The sequence below is a fragment of the Convolutriloba macropyga genome, chromosome 2, assembly GCF_964194025.1.
Source record: "Convolutriloba macropyga chromosome 2, txConMacr16.3, whole genome shotgun sequence".
NCBI classification, from domain to species: domain Eukaryota; kingdom Metazoa; phylum Xenacoelomorpha; order Acoela; family Convolutidae; genus Convolutriloba; species Convolutriloba macropyga.
Window position 1 is genome coordinate 74,084,114 of NC_134469.1, and position 14,079 is coordinate 74,098,192.

General features: G+C 34.2%; 2 protein-coding genes across 10 annotated transcripts in view; both read right to left on the reverse strand.

Moving 5' to 3' along the window:
- LOC142335452 (glycine receptor subunit alpha-2-like) overlaps positions 1–3,251 on the reverse strand; it is a 114,566-nt gene extending 111,315 nt beyond the window's left edge. Inside the window, exons 1-2 of one of the 8 annotated variants that reach the window (XM_075383956.1) lie at positions 3,006–3,251; positions 517–1,433 (exon numbers count right to left, since the gene is read on the reverse strand). In XM_075383956.1, coding sequence (XP_075240071.1) covers positions 517–674 — 158 coding nt within the window. In that variant the 5' untranslated portion in view covers positions 675–1,433; positions 3,006–3,251. The other 7 variants (XM_075383953.1, XM_075383957.1, XM_075383954.1 and 4 more) reach the window with 7 other exon arrangements.
- Positions 1–14,079, reverse strand: part of LOC142334693 (pyridoxal-dependent decarboxylase domain-containing protein 1-like) — a 454,496-nt gene that overhangs the window by 428,913 nt on the left and 11,504 nt on the right. The gene's annotated exons all lie outside the window — the stretch shown is intronic.

Sequence of the window (14,079 nt, forward strand, 5' to 3'; positions counted from 1 at the left end):
GTATATATTTATATATATATATATATATATATATATATATATATATATAGGAGCTCGACACAATTTCAAATTGAGCGCTTTCTTATACACATCCTTATGTTCAATAAGTCTGCGCAGTATCTAGGGAATATAATTTACTGTTAATTAAAAACGAATTGCAATGGAAAAACCTAAAAACATCTTTTTCTACAAATTTTTCATTGAATTATTACGCTACCTTTATTTAAAACTGTTATTCTGCAGGCAGCTAGCTAACGGTGCCTTGCAAAATTGTGAAAGAATTTTGGTAAGATGATACGCTATTCTACTGAATTCTTGCAATATTTCAGCAGGCATTCTAAACTGATGTGCAGGATATCATCTCTAGTCTATGTCACATATTTCAGTTCAATTCTAGTACTTAAATGGTCTTTATATTTTTTGAGCATATCTCACCGAGCTTTCAATGTTCACAGCTGTAGACGAGTTCACTGCTCAATAATAAAACATGGAATTAAGCTTAGGTCATTTGATTACCTGTAATTTTGGGATCGGAAGGTGAGAAGACCCTCAAAGCCAGTTCCGTCCGGTCTCCCGTACGCACTCATTGTAGGGTCCCGTCCCTCCACGACCCCAGACACACAAAAGACGAACACAGCCACCACTACCAAAATAGCCCCGCGTAATAACTCCATAACTAACTGGGGCAATTTGATATACACGCTTCCGGTAATTGTCAAATATAGGTTTCAACTCTGTTCACGTTAAGTTCAAAAAGGTCATGAGGAATATGTCAAATTACAAATAGCATGTATGCTACTTTTTTTCAAATCGGTACCACATCGTCAAAAATTGATGCGCTAATTTTAATTTGTTAAATGGGCAAAATTTAGTTGTGAGCTTTGAGCGTACGAAATTAACTTTGAGAGAGAGGGAAATATTATAAAGTCACTAATAAAGCGTAACAAGTTTTTGTTCGTGCTTTTGAAATCTATGCAAAAGTTAACAAAAAAAATGTGAAACGAAGCAATAAGTGTGATGCGTTTAATTTTTGAAAAATTCTTTAGTTAAAACTAAAACTAATTTTGCTAACTAAGGAATCGAATGGCTCGAAGTGAAGCGAAAAAAAACAAATAAGAAGTAAAAGCATCAATTTCGATAATTGCGACTAAGAATGGTATTGATTTAAACTGTAGTGATTATGCAAGAACATGTGAAGAAATGCCGCAGCACGTTTTTGAAGTTATAAACTGTTGATGTAATTTATTCAGTTATGTTTAAGAAGGGGAAATGAAGAAGGCTTGCTTCCGAGGTGTGTCTAGTGTCTTTGCGTGTAACTATTGTTGATTAGTGAGCAAAACAAGATAACGTAAAGATAGGTAAAGGTAGTTGTATGGAGAGGTAATAATAGAGTAAAAGGTGTGACAGCTTTTTTTTGTAGTCGTCCATTCAGACTAATTAGTGGAAAATGGCGCGCCAATAAAGGGATTTAAAAAGAACACTTTTCCAATTTTTTACTGGCACTATGGCAAACACCACAATAATCTCTCACCATACTATACTTTCCACGAGGAGCGGACAGCCACCCCCTATTTTTACTGTCTCCATTGAGCGAGTTTATTGTTCCTTTCTTTCATTCACGTTCACCGCTAAATTACTACAATCGATTTTGTTATCTCTCATAACCAACCAGAACCCCCATCTCCTCCTACGCTACACCCCTCCCCCTCACTCGGTAGCTAAGGTATAGTCTAGGTGTAATTGATTTTGCGATCGGGAGACGCCGCAACCCCCCCCCCCCATTTGCAGCAAAAACTGGTTGATGCCGCAGCAGCTCAGCAGAAATCCGGCGGCCAACAATGCAATATATTGGCTAAACTGTATTGGACAGGATTTAAAATTGGGCGGATAAAAATTCCAAGTGTCATTCTGGGAGTTTTGTAAGGCGATTTCTAGCACGAACTTGGAGAGATAAACTCTCCTTTTTGAAAATGTCAGTTAATTTTTCATACACACGCCAGACAAACTCAATTGATACTGTGTTATTCAAACTTGCATTATTCATGATATAGTAACGATGGAAGAAAAACAAAGCAAGAATCCACTTGGTTTCATTTCAAAACCAAAATTCCTGTTATATCTTGCACACTACAAACAAAATATCCATGAAAAACGAGAAAACCATTTAGTTCCTGCTGCAACTTATAGCAATATATAAAAAGATAGCAACATACCGGGGGCGGGGGCGGGGGGGGGGAGGTGTGCTTGTGCGTGTATGAGTACTTATATCCTTGGCCTTAAACAAATCGTGGTCTTTTCAGCGCCATTATAGGCCAGTGTATATAGTTTGTAGGATGGTTTACCTGGTATGTGAATAGTTTCCGCGTCATTTGAGACACATTCTAGCGGACTTTTGTTTGTCCATCCACCCACCCAATTTACCCAAGTGGCTTCGGGGCTCGCCACAATTAGACACCCGACTACTAACTACGTGCAATGCTACCGGACAGTCTAATCGATACTTTCTCAGAAGTTGCGCACATACACAAAGTAAATATTGTTCAATTTCCAAGGAAACAACCACCGCACAATTCTCAAAATTACAAACAATTGTTTGGAAACAACGGAAAATAGAGAAAAAAGCGGAGTGGGATTTCAAATTGAAAATGCTTTTGTTTACATTTCTAGTTATAACTTCTCTTAAAACTGATTGAAAAAGTTATTAGATAAAAAAGAACTGTTCAACCTGAAATCTAGTTTAATAGTTCCTTTTAACCGATATTAAAAAACGTCATCATTTTTGTTAACAATAATAAATACCTGTTATATTAGTTTTAAATAAACAATGCTCTTGCAATACTAGATTGAATTTGTAGATAAAGCTGGGTTGTTTTGAAAACAATTTAAAGTAATTGCACCAGAGTAATGCTTCTAATGCTTCTCACTTTACTCGACTTCTCTCGTGGTGTTTCGAAATGTCAGCCCAGGTAAAAATAGTGGAAAAGGGCAATAAAAATGTAAATTACTTGGGTCCCATCTGGGCTTTGGGCAAAACTAATTTAGGGTAAAAGGAGAAAATGATGGGTATCAATTAATTTTGGGGAAAGCAAAAATTTTTGAACTGTGCTGTCCCCCTCACTGCGTATATTATTTATTTGGTTAGAAAAAACGTTCTTAGCTCAAATGCTATTGGTTGTTTAAAAACTGAATGAATGCATGGTAATTTTTCTCTACAAATTTAATCAAATACCAAATGATATTTTGTGCTGAATAGTGGCAGTTGTAATATTAGAGTAAATAGCTTTTAATAGTTTTGTCTTTTCAATACAAAAAGGTTCACTTCCATTGAAATATAACTTAAAAGTGAACCAATCAAATTTTTGAAGCGCTTTATACCTTAAAATCTAATTAAGGAAACATAACCAATATTTGTGAATAAGAACAGTCCATATAGTTGGGGGGACAACAATAGCTTTCCCCCGAATAAACTCCCACTTTACCTGAAAGGTAAACAAAATGTCCTGAGGGGAAATAATGCACCCCCTCTTTTGCAACAAAACAAACACTCGATTATGTAGCGCAAGAACTATTGACAGGTAGGCAAGTTAAAAGCGTGTTTGTGTTTGAACTGACGCAAAATATGAAATATTGTATTGAAATGAATGGTTGACCTAATTCCTGCTCTTTAATTTCATCTCATTGGGGTACGGATTATACTTGTTCAACTCAACCAATTCAGGCTACGGTACGCTAAAAATATTGCCATTGTGAACTTATGGAATTAGAACTTACCCTAACAGTTAACAGAAAATTTAAACATTTTTTGAAAACATTATTTAAAATGAGTTATTCACTATTTCCATTTTTAGTCAATTTTTATCAATTAGTATTTTATAAATTTGAGGCATAATAAAATACTTGTTGGTATAATAATATTGAAATATGGGCGCTTAATTAAATTGGGGTGAAAAAAAGGATAACCGTTCTATTGAAATAAGATCCAAATATTTTCCCAATCCATTAAACGTGAATAAACTAAACAGAGTGAATTACAACTGCCATAAAACCTACTTGACAGTTTTCCCAGTTTTCTAACAAGAATTTCTCAATTGTAACGGAGTGAAGCCTATTTTTATTAAAGGACGCTAACGAAAACAACTTTTGTTTTGAAGAGGCACAGCATGTTTTGATACTAACGTGTCAAATTACAGATTGTTCATTGGTTTATTTTTCCACGCGTATGCATTTGTTTATTTTTATTGACATTTTTCCGCATAAATCACTTAACATGCAACACGTTTTATTCGTCGGTATGCCACTAAAACAAAACGACATAGATGTTTTCCATTATTCTCTACCCAATATGTTCTCCTTTAAGACCTTAACCGAAATAAACACAAGAAAATATTGAAGAATTGAATTCTATGTTCCGAGAAGGAATCAAAATAATCTAACAGGAGGCTTTTTGATAAGCATGCTCTGACATCATTTTCATTTAGGTTTCCGTTATAATTTTTCACCTTCTAAGGAGGTGAGTTCAATTTGAATTTAAGTATTTGCATCTTGGCAGTTCTCAGTTTTTTTATTGTTGTTGAAATTTTGTTGTTTTTTTAGTTTCTATCTAATGTCATCAACCTTGCATCCACTATAATCAACAATTGCAAACACTATCAACCGTTTAAACAATTTTAAAGATCTTCTTGATTTTTCAATGGATGCTTTTATTTTTTAAAGATTTTTATTTTTTTTTCAGCTTGAATTTTTAAACCTTTTTAAAGAATTTTTTTTTGAAGTTCACATTTGTAAAAAAAAATTAAGCAAATCAGGAAAAAACCTGTGGAGGAAAATATATTCACTGGCAATTTTTATCACAGCACGTTTAGTTTTGCATTCAAATTCTAAATTATTTAATATTGCTCTCTCTCTCTCTCTCTCTCTCTCTCTCTCTCTCTCTTTCCCTTCTTTCTCTCTCTCTCTCTCTCTCTCTCTCTCTCTCTCTGCCTCTCTCTTTCTCTCTCTCTCTATCTATCTCTATCTCTCTTTCTCTGCCTGGCCTGAACTGCGGAGCTGTACTTTTAGGAGCAACCAAATTTTAAGGCTTCCATCAAAATGATCACGCTAGATGGAAAGGGCCCAAAAGATACATCAAAGTTCAAATTTGCAAAATTGGTTCCTCTAGAAAGTGTAGTGACGCTTTAATTTTTTTAAAAAACTTTAATGTCAAGTTAATCTTTAAATACTGCTATTTTGAAATAAAAACAGACACTAAATTTTAGTTTAAAACAATTTGTTGTGGAAAACATTGGCTCAATGCCTTCAAATGCCTCAAAAGAATATCACACTTTTTTAGAGTTATGCCTTAAATAATCAAATTGAAAAAAATGAAGAACAAGATCAAACCAGCTTTTTAAAACAGCAATCGCTGCCCAGACTTGAGTTTCAGAGATTTTGAGGGCTGAAACAGCAAATTTCAAGAAAAAAACTCAATTCAGTTCTAAAGCATTGTAACTCTCTGCCTCTCTCTCTCTCTCTCTCTCTCTCTCTCTCTCTCTCTCTCTCTCTTCTTTCTTTCTTTCTCTGCCTTGCCTGAACTGCGGAGCTGTACTTTTAGGAGCAACCAAATTTTAAGGCTTCCATCAAAATGATCACGCTGGATGGAAAGGGCCCAAAAGATACATCAAAGTTCAAATTTGCAAAATTGGTTCCACTAAAAAGTGTAGTGACGCTTTAATTTTTGAAAAGATTTAATGTCGAGTTAATCTTTAAATACGGCTATTTTGAAATAAAAACAGACACTAAATTCTATTTTAAAACAATTTGTTGGGGTAAACATTGGCTCAATGCCTTCAAATGCCTCAAAAGAATATCACATTTTTTTAATGTTATGCCTAAAATAATCAAATTGAAAAAAATGAAGAACAAGATCATACCAACTTCTTAAAATAGCAATCGCTGCCCGGACTTGAGTTTCAGAGATTTTCAGGGCTGAAACCGCAAATTTCAAGAAAAAAACTCAATTCAGTTCTGAAACATTGTAACTTCAGTATATTTTATGTTTCTTAAATTGTAGTATTTCTTCATAATGATAGTATTGAGGTCATAGAGTTCACCCAGGCTAGCACTTATCCTGTATAGTCTGAAAATTTCCCATACACCAAAATTAAGTCAGAGCAGAATAAGGTCAAACTTTAACAGCTCATAACTGGTAATTACTATAGTAGTATAAACGCTATTTATATTTAAGCTGGTTTGTACGCAATTAACACAAAGCGAATTTAGCGCAGTGGTTACGGCTTCATGCGCAATTTAAATGTGACAAGCGTCCACGCAAAAATTTGAATCGCATATAAAGCATTGTTGGCGGGGGTTAAATTGAACATATCCTTTTTCTTGACGTGAACTTTACTCAAAAATCAGACTGACCGATGTAAATTGTGACATTAGCAGAGCACTGGCCATACTTAAAAACAGAAATTCTTTAGACTAGTACTGCGCTCATCTGCTTTATCACCGACCGTTTAAATCATTGTAAAAATTTTTTCAAGAACTTCATTTTTCTTGATATTTCAACGGATGCTATTGTCAAAATCATTTAATATTATTTCAGCTTGAAAATTTGAACGTTTTTCAATAATTTTTCGAAGTTTTTTTGTGAAAAAAAGCACAATCGGAAATAACATGTGAGGCAAATATATTCGCTGGCAATTTTTCTCAGAGCGCGTATAGTTTTGCTTTCAGAATATCAATTACTTAATGTGGCCCTCTCTCTCTCTCTCTCTCTCTCTCTCTCTCTCTCTCTCTCTCTCTCTCTTTCTTTATCCATCTTTGTGGCAAGTAAAGTGCGGACTTGAGATTAATTAAAATGGTATTAGGAAGGAAGCACATTATAGAGACTCATTTTGAGATTCGGTATCTTAAAAACCTGGGCTCTTCGACGTTTGCTGTTCATCAAAAACTGACTATTAAGGTTTTGAAAAGGATGACTACTAAGGGGGAAAATGGTGACCACGTTTAATTAGAAATGATACCAAAAAAGACAAGGATTTCTATCAAAGCTGCAAGAAAACTGATCAGGAGAAAGACGCTAATGAAAAAAAAATACTAAATTACAACCAAATTGTACTGATTTCTCCGAAACATCACTCTCTTGTAACAACAAGACTAGATTGAAGAATTGAGAAGATAACTTTTAGTGGAAAAAGCATCTTAATAACAGCCCATATAGGTCACAAAGTTTTTTTCCGACATAAAGAATCGAGTTCAAAAGTAATAAAAAATAGTCGGCGAGTTGCCAATTTGATTAAAATAATTTGCTTTGTTATGCCAAAAAATTGTCCAAAGGGTACCAACTAGAGACGAGGAAATGAACAAACAATGAACTCAAACAATGAACTTAATAACAGCGTAAATACTTTACAAACGCTGAAAAAAGTTATGAGCAGCTAATTTTAGGGTATTTTTCGCCTTTTCTCTTTCTGTTCGTCATTTTAGCATTTTCATTTTTCAGCGCATAGACTACTCAAAAACCAACTTCAAAAATTATGCAAATGCTGTTACGTTAATTTTTAAAAAACTGAAATATATCCATCACAGAGAAATGAAGATGATCTGAGCTAATAATTTACCAAATAAAACAAATGAATTTTTTCCCTGAAAAAATACATCAAACTTGATCAGAGTTTAATTAAACAGATCACGAAATTATTGTCTCCTTTTGCAATCTGATTTCAAGTATGAGCTAAGTAATAGGAAAAACGCAACAGCTGCAACCAATTTTTTATAATCTAAGAAAAATTGATTTGATCCTGAAAAAGATAACAAGACTTTATTAGGGAAAAATGGGAAAAAAGAGAAAATCTGAAATCAATTGAATAAAACTTTGAAAAATTTTTGAAACGGTAAGTATTCATGTTTACAAAAAAATTCACTTATGTTTTATTGTTCATGGTTACAATTCATTGATAGATAAAAGTCTGAGGCCTGATTTACCGGGCAGAAATTTCCGAAGCAACCAAGTTTTAATGCTATTTTGATGCCATTAAAAAGATCACGTGGAATGGAAAAGGACCAAAAGATTCAACAAAAAAGTTGGACGTTGTCAAGATTGTTCCGCTAGAAAGTCTAGTGACGCTTTAATCTTTTAAAAATTTTAATATCTAGTTCATCTTTAAATACTGCTAATTTAAGATAAAAACAGACTCTAAATTTTAGTTTGAAACCATTTGTTGTGGAAAACATTGGCTCAATGCCTTCAAATGCCTCAAAAGAATATTACATTTTTTTAGAGTTATGCCTAAAAAAATCAAATTGAAAAAAATGAAGAACAAGATATAACAACTTTTTAAAATAGCAATCGGTGCCCGGACATGAGTTTTAGAGATTTTCAGGGCTGAAACAGCAAATTTCAAGAAAAAACCCAATTCAGTTCTGAAACATTGTATTCTCAGTATATTTTAAATTTCTTAAAATGTAGTATTTCTTCATTATGATAGTATTGAGGTCATAGAGTTCGCCCAAGCTAGCACTTATCCTGTACAGTCTGAAAATTACTCATACACCAAAACTTAGTCTGAGCAGAATAAAGTCATATTTTTGCAGCTTATAAATGGTTATTAGTAGTCGCAAACACACTACTTTTACTGAGCTGATTTGTAGGCAATTAACACAAAACCTACTTAGCGCAGTGGTTACGGCTTGCTACGCAAAGTAAATTTGACAATTCACTACGCGGAAAGTTGAATCGCATATAAAGCAGGCCCTGTTGTCAGACTTAAGCTGAACATAATATTTTTTATGACATAAATTTTACTCAAAAATCAGACTGGCCGGTATAAATAGAGACATGATCAGAGTACCGGCCATATTAAAAAACAGAAGGTTTTCAGACTAGTTCGGCGCCAATTTGCTCTGTCACCGACCTCCGGATGCTTACTATCTAATTAAGACTGCTTTTTATCTCGTTAAGGCTACGATCTAGTTAAGAATGAATCTCATAAATACCATTTTTAAAGGAGATTGATCGCTATTGGATATTCGCATATAAAACAATATTGAGATTCCTTATAGAATGATATGGATTCAATAATTTAAAAGAGATGCAATCCGTAAATCGTGTGAATCATGAAAAAAATGATCTGAAGTTAACGTTGCGACAGATGCGCTATGCGATTTGAGTTCATAGAAATTTTATTTGCAGCTATTTTGCTCTCACTAAAAATTACAGATTCTCTAAAGAAATAGTACATTGCAAATGACTTTGTGCACCTGAGAAAGAGTTCACTTGAAATACAAATATATTGTCCTATAGACTAAAATTTCAACAAAGCTTCCAACCAAATATTTTATACAGATTTTCTAAAAAATAAACCAACGAAACCCAAAAGTCCCAAAAATTGTCCTTCCAATTGAAAAATGTATTAAAACAGCATTCAAAATAGCGCCACAAAATATGGTTTTTGCAGTTTCTGAGCTGATCAACTGTAAATAATAAAAATAATAGAAATTTGTAGTTTTGAAAATTTTTAAACAATTTCATTTTGTAGGAACTAAAAGTAGCTGGAATATATATTTTTTCAATTCTTGAGGGTCATTTTGAGATTCAATTGTTTCTACTGATTCAACTGACGATGTTTTTTCAACCACTGGTGCTGTCGACGTCAAAAGAGCAAAAGTCTAAATAGTAAAGTTTGCTATTTCTTTCACTGTTTGCTTTGCTGTTGCGTTTACCCTAAACAAATTTTCAATTTCCATATTTTGTAAACCTACCTTTGTTTATTGTTTAACTCACTGCTAAGTGTATGGCAATTGATAGCAGAAATGCACTTAAGTTGAAAGTTTTGGGAGTTTTTTTCGGGCAAAATTTCTTAATAGGAAAGTTTTTCCGAGCACAAACTGTATCAGCATTCCGTTATCGGTATATACAGCTTAGAATTTTTCTTTTTGATCTCAAATTTGTTCAATAAAAAAGTAGAATTAATAAAAAAAATTCGAACTATAATCATTTGAAGGTATCAATAAAGAAACACCGCAATCAAGCGTAAAATCGACGAACTGAAGTTTGGAAAATGAAACCCAACATTAAATAACTTGAATTGCTTCTGCATGAGTTTCTAAATAAATTGAAAAAAAATAAACGAAAAAAAAATACAAACTTCGTTTTCCCGTATGTGAAATCTAACGTTCTCTCTCCCTCTCATTCTCTTTTCTCTGTCTCTCCCTGCTCTCTTTCTCTCTCTCTCTCTCTCTCTCTCTCTCTCTTTCTCCTTCTTTTTCTCTTTCTCACTCCTCTATTTCTCTCTCTCTCTCATCTAACTCTCTCTCTCTCTCTCTCTCTCTCTCTCTCTCTCTCTCTCTCTCTCTCTCTATCTCTTTCTCTCTTAGCTTAGAAATTTCTTCTTTCTCACTCTACTTTAAAAATGTTTAAAAATTTGAGCCGCATTTCAATTCCTGTTTTGGTTTGACCAAACTTGGCAAACGCTTAAAAAGTATTACTGAAATCTTTCACCAAAAATATGTCAATGAAAAGAACACAGAAATATCATCTAGCTTTTAAGTGATCAGTCTAATACAAAAACCTCAAAACTCGGTGGTTAGGGACCATAAGTTTTACTAGGAGTGATTAAAAAATTATTACGGAGAAAAAAAAGGAACCAATGAGGGTAAAGGCAATTGTTTAAAATAAAAATTCGAAAACTATATTTTAAGTGTTTTCTCCTAATGCTTGATATCTGCCTCAACAGTTAAAACAAATCAGTGTTCAGGACTGCCCCAGGTTAACAAAGCAAGGAAAGTAAATAAAAGTTAAAGCTGAATTTTTGCACTTTGTCAAAAAATCCTTAAAAGAGGTCAATATTTTAACAGATAAGAAACTTATAAAGTAACTTTACAATTGTGTCAGTGTAATTATCTGAGGTTAACAGTTTCCGGGGAAAAAGTTCAAAATTACTTTAAACTAAAAACTTTGTCAATGAATTTTAAGTGCTTCATTTGTTCTCGCACATTAAAGGCCAATATATTCATATTCAGCCGACTAGCTGTATAATTTATTTTAACTTCCAGCTCTGAAATTGGTTATCACTGCTTATGCGTCAAATATTTTGCAAAGTGTAGGAATGTAAAAATTTGAAAATAAAATAGTCAAACAATTCCAAAACCATATTTTTTGAATTTTTGACGAAAAATCATCATTACGACAAAGAGGTATACCCAAATCGTCACGGGCAGATATGCTCGATGCGTGTATCTTGTGTTTGTTTTGACTATGTTAATACATTGAAAATGAAACTATATTTCGGAAAATAGCAACTTTAGCAGAAAGCGGCAAAATGGAAGGGAAATTAGCAACCCGTGTTTGGAAAAGTGTCCTAATCCTAGCCGCGAAATACAAGTACAAACATTATAACCTTTTTATCACAAGGTTTGTATCACGCATCTGCTCCATTTATGTATCGATTATTTGCACGCAATTAGCTCGATTTTGCATATAATCCCCAGTTAAGCCTAACTTAATTACTACTTATTTAATTAAGCCTAACTTATTACTACTAGTAGTACTTTATTTCTACTCTATTACTACTTATTAGTACTATTTATTACTACTTACTTAAATCGGTCAGTCCCACATTGATATACAAAGCCTTTGATGTGCAAGGGATTTTTCGGGATAAAAATCAGTTTTCGTGGTTGCATGTATTTAAAACACTTAACAGCTTTGAAAGCTTCAATTAAATCTTTTTTAAAGTGCTTATTGCATGCTCAAAATGCTCGCAAATAATAGATACCTAAAATGAGCGGAAACGTGCTCCAAGGATTGTAACCTGCTTTTCTTTCCGAATGTTCTTTTATTTCGCAAAATTGGCGGAACCCCTTTTTGCGAAAAATAAGATACAAAGGCCGTCTCCGAATTTTGTTTATTGTATGTATCTAATTTTCGAGCCAATTTTACGAAGGCGAAAAATTTGGGGTATACCTCTGCGTCCTAATGATATTAATTTAATTTTGGAGAAAAGACAACAGTTCCATTTAGTGGGTTTCAAAATAACCTGTAAAATTTCAAAGCATCTGCATGAGTGATCGAAGAAAAATTTAAGAACATACCGTGTGTTTAACTGATACGAAGCCATTGCTTAACATTTATATAGCTCCAATGTCTACGGGTCCAGATTGCCCAAATTGGACATTCATACTCAGGTTTAGGCCTCGAATTATGAAAAGACCATGCTCGACGAAAAATGGTATGAGAAGACCATGTTGGACTGAAACAGCCCATGAAAAGAATTTTGCTGGACCTAATCGTTCAGCTAGACTTTGGCTCGACCAAAGTTTTTGATGCTAGACTTTAGCTCGACCCAAATATGATGCTCGACTTTACCTCGACCTAAAGTGTTCATGCTGGACCCAAAAAATTTACATTTGCTCTGCAAATCGGTCTTTGCTTATAAAGTAGTCAACGGGTTTTACCGTTCAATTTTTTCAATGTTTCTCATATTTTCCAGCAAAACGAACTGTGCTCTTGTACATATATTTGAAAAAGAGGACTGTTAGAACTAAATGAGATAAATTATAACAAACTAAACTCATTGATGATGAAATTCCGATTGTTAGAGCTTTGTTAACTAGCTGAATTCAGCCAAACAAATTTGCTATATTGCTTATTTTATCTTAAGCATTCACTATTTCTTAAGATTGTTTTTCGAAGTTGGACTGCCTGTTGTAACGCTAGTTTGGCGTTGCTGGTAGGTGTTACACAACTACGAAAAGAACTATAGAAAGTGTAACTGTTATTGATCTCACAAAATGCCATCCTCGACTCATGGAAAGACCATGCTCGACCTATTAAAAGACAGTGCTCGACTGTAATTGGCTATGGAAATACTTAGCTGGACTCATGAAAAGAATTTACCTTGACTTTACCTAAGTTCTGGACTGTGTATTTATTGTCAATAAAGACCCTCCCTACTAGATAAAGTCTTTCCATAAGTCGATGTCTAAATCTGGGTAATCAACCGACTTTTAAAGATGAGAGCGCAGGATTATATCCATGAGTTCAGGAAGCGTTTTTCAGACTGCCCAGGGTAGTATTTGCCTGTTAACACCACCTAAACGACACTGGTTTCCGCTATTTTCCAAATGCCAGGAACCGCTTTCACTTGCCAAAATGTGCTTTTCTAAGTATACAATTGAATTTCACAATACATTTTTGTCTTTGCCAGACTCAGGAGGTCACTGCCGAAGTTTTTCAGATTGCTCTGGCAGCCAGCGGGAATCAGATTATCAAGTACTCAAACCAGGAGGCATACTAGGTAGAAGCAGGTCAACTGAAAGGGGACCCAAACCCCTTTTGTTTACGGAACGACCGTTCTTGATCAGAGACAACTGAGGTTCTAAAAAAGTTACTGTGAGGAACTTATCAAACTTGAATATCTTCCCACATTGTGGCAATTAAACTCACTGAACTCATTGTTCATCTGCACTTCTTGAATGACTGTGTGCTGCTTTGTGTTTATCCCTGTTCAAATCTAGGCCCCGGTTGATCTCAAAAGTTTATTCACTATTGTCGTCAACAACATCAACATTGGGATTAGCTATTTTTAGATGGTGTTTTCAGCATCCAACTGACCACACGCCACCAATATTACCAGTCTATCTCAGAAATTAGGTGGTCTCAATCAGTTTATGGGGTCAAAGGCATTTATTATCATGAGATCAAGCCTGCCAAAGGTGTGAGTTAGAAAAGTTTTCTTCCTGGCTGTCAACTGGCTGATGCCAGCATCTTTAATCAAAATCAAAAACTGAATCATCTGGATGCCATATTCCCAACTTTTTCAACAGTTTATATCTATACAGCCAGCTTTGTTTTATTTTCGTTTTCGTGCAATTAATCAGAATTAGCGCCATTTAGGGCGCTGTAAACAGAACTGCACAATTTTTATCACAAAATTTTTTTTAAAATAATAGCACAGAAAGATGTGCTTTGCATTTATCGCAATGACTTCAATTATTTTCAGACTCCCGTTAAATACAGTCAAACCCGCACTAACTAGAGCGCATATGAAGCTTACTAGCGCTATCTCTGTGGCCTAGCAGTTGCGAGCAACTGCC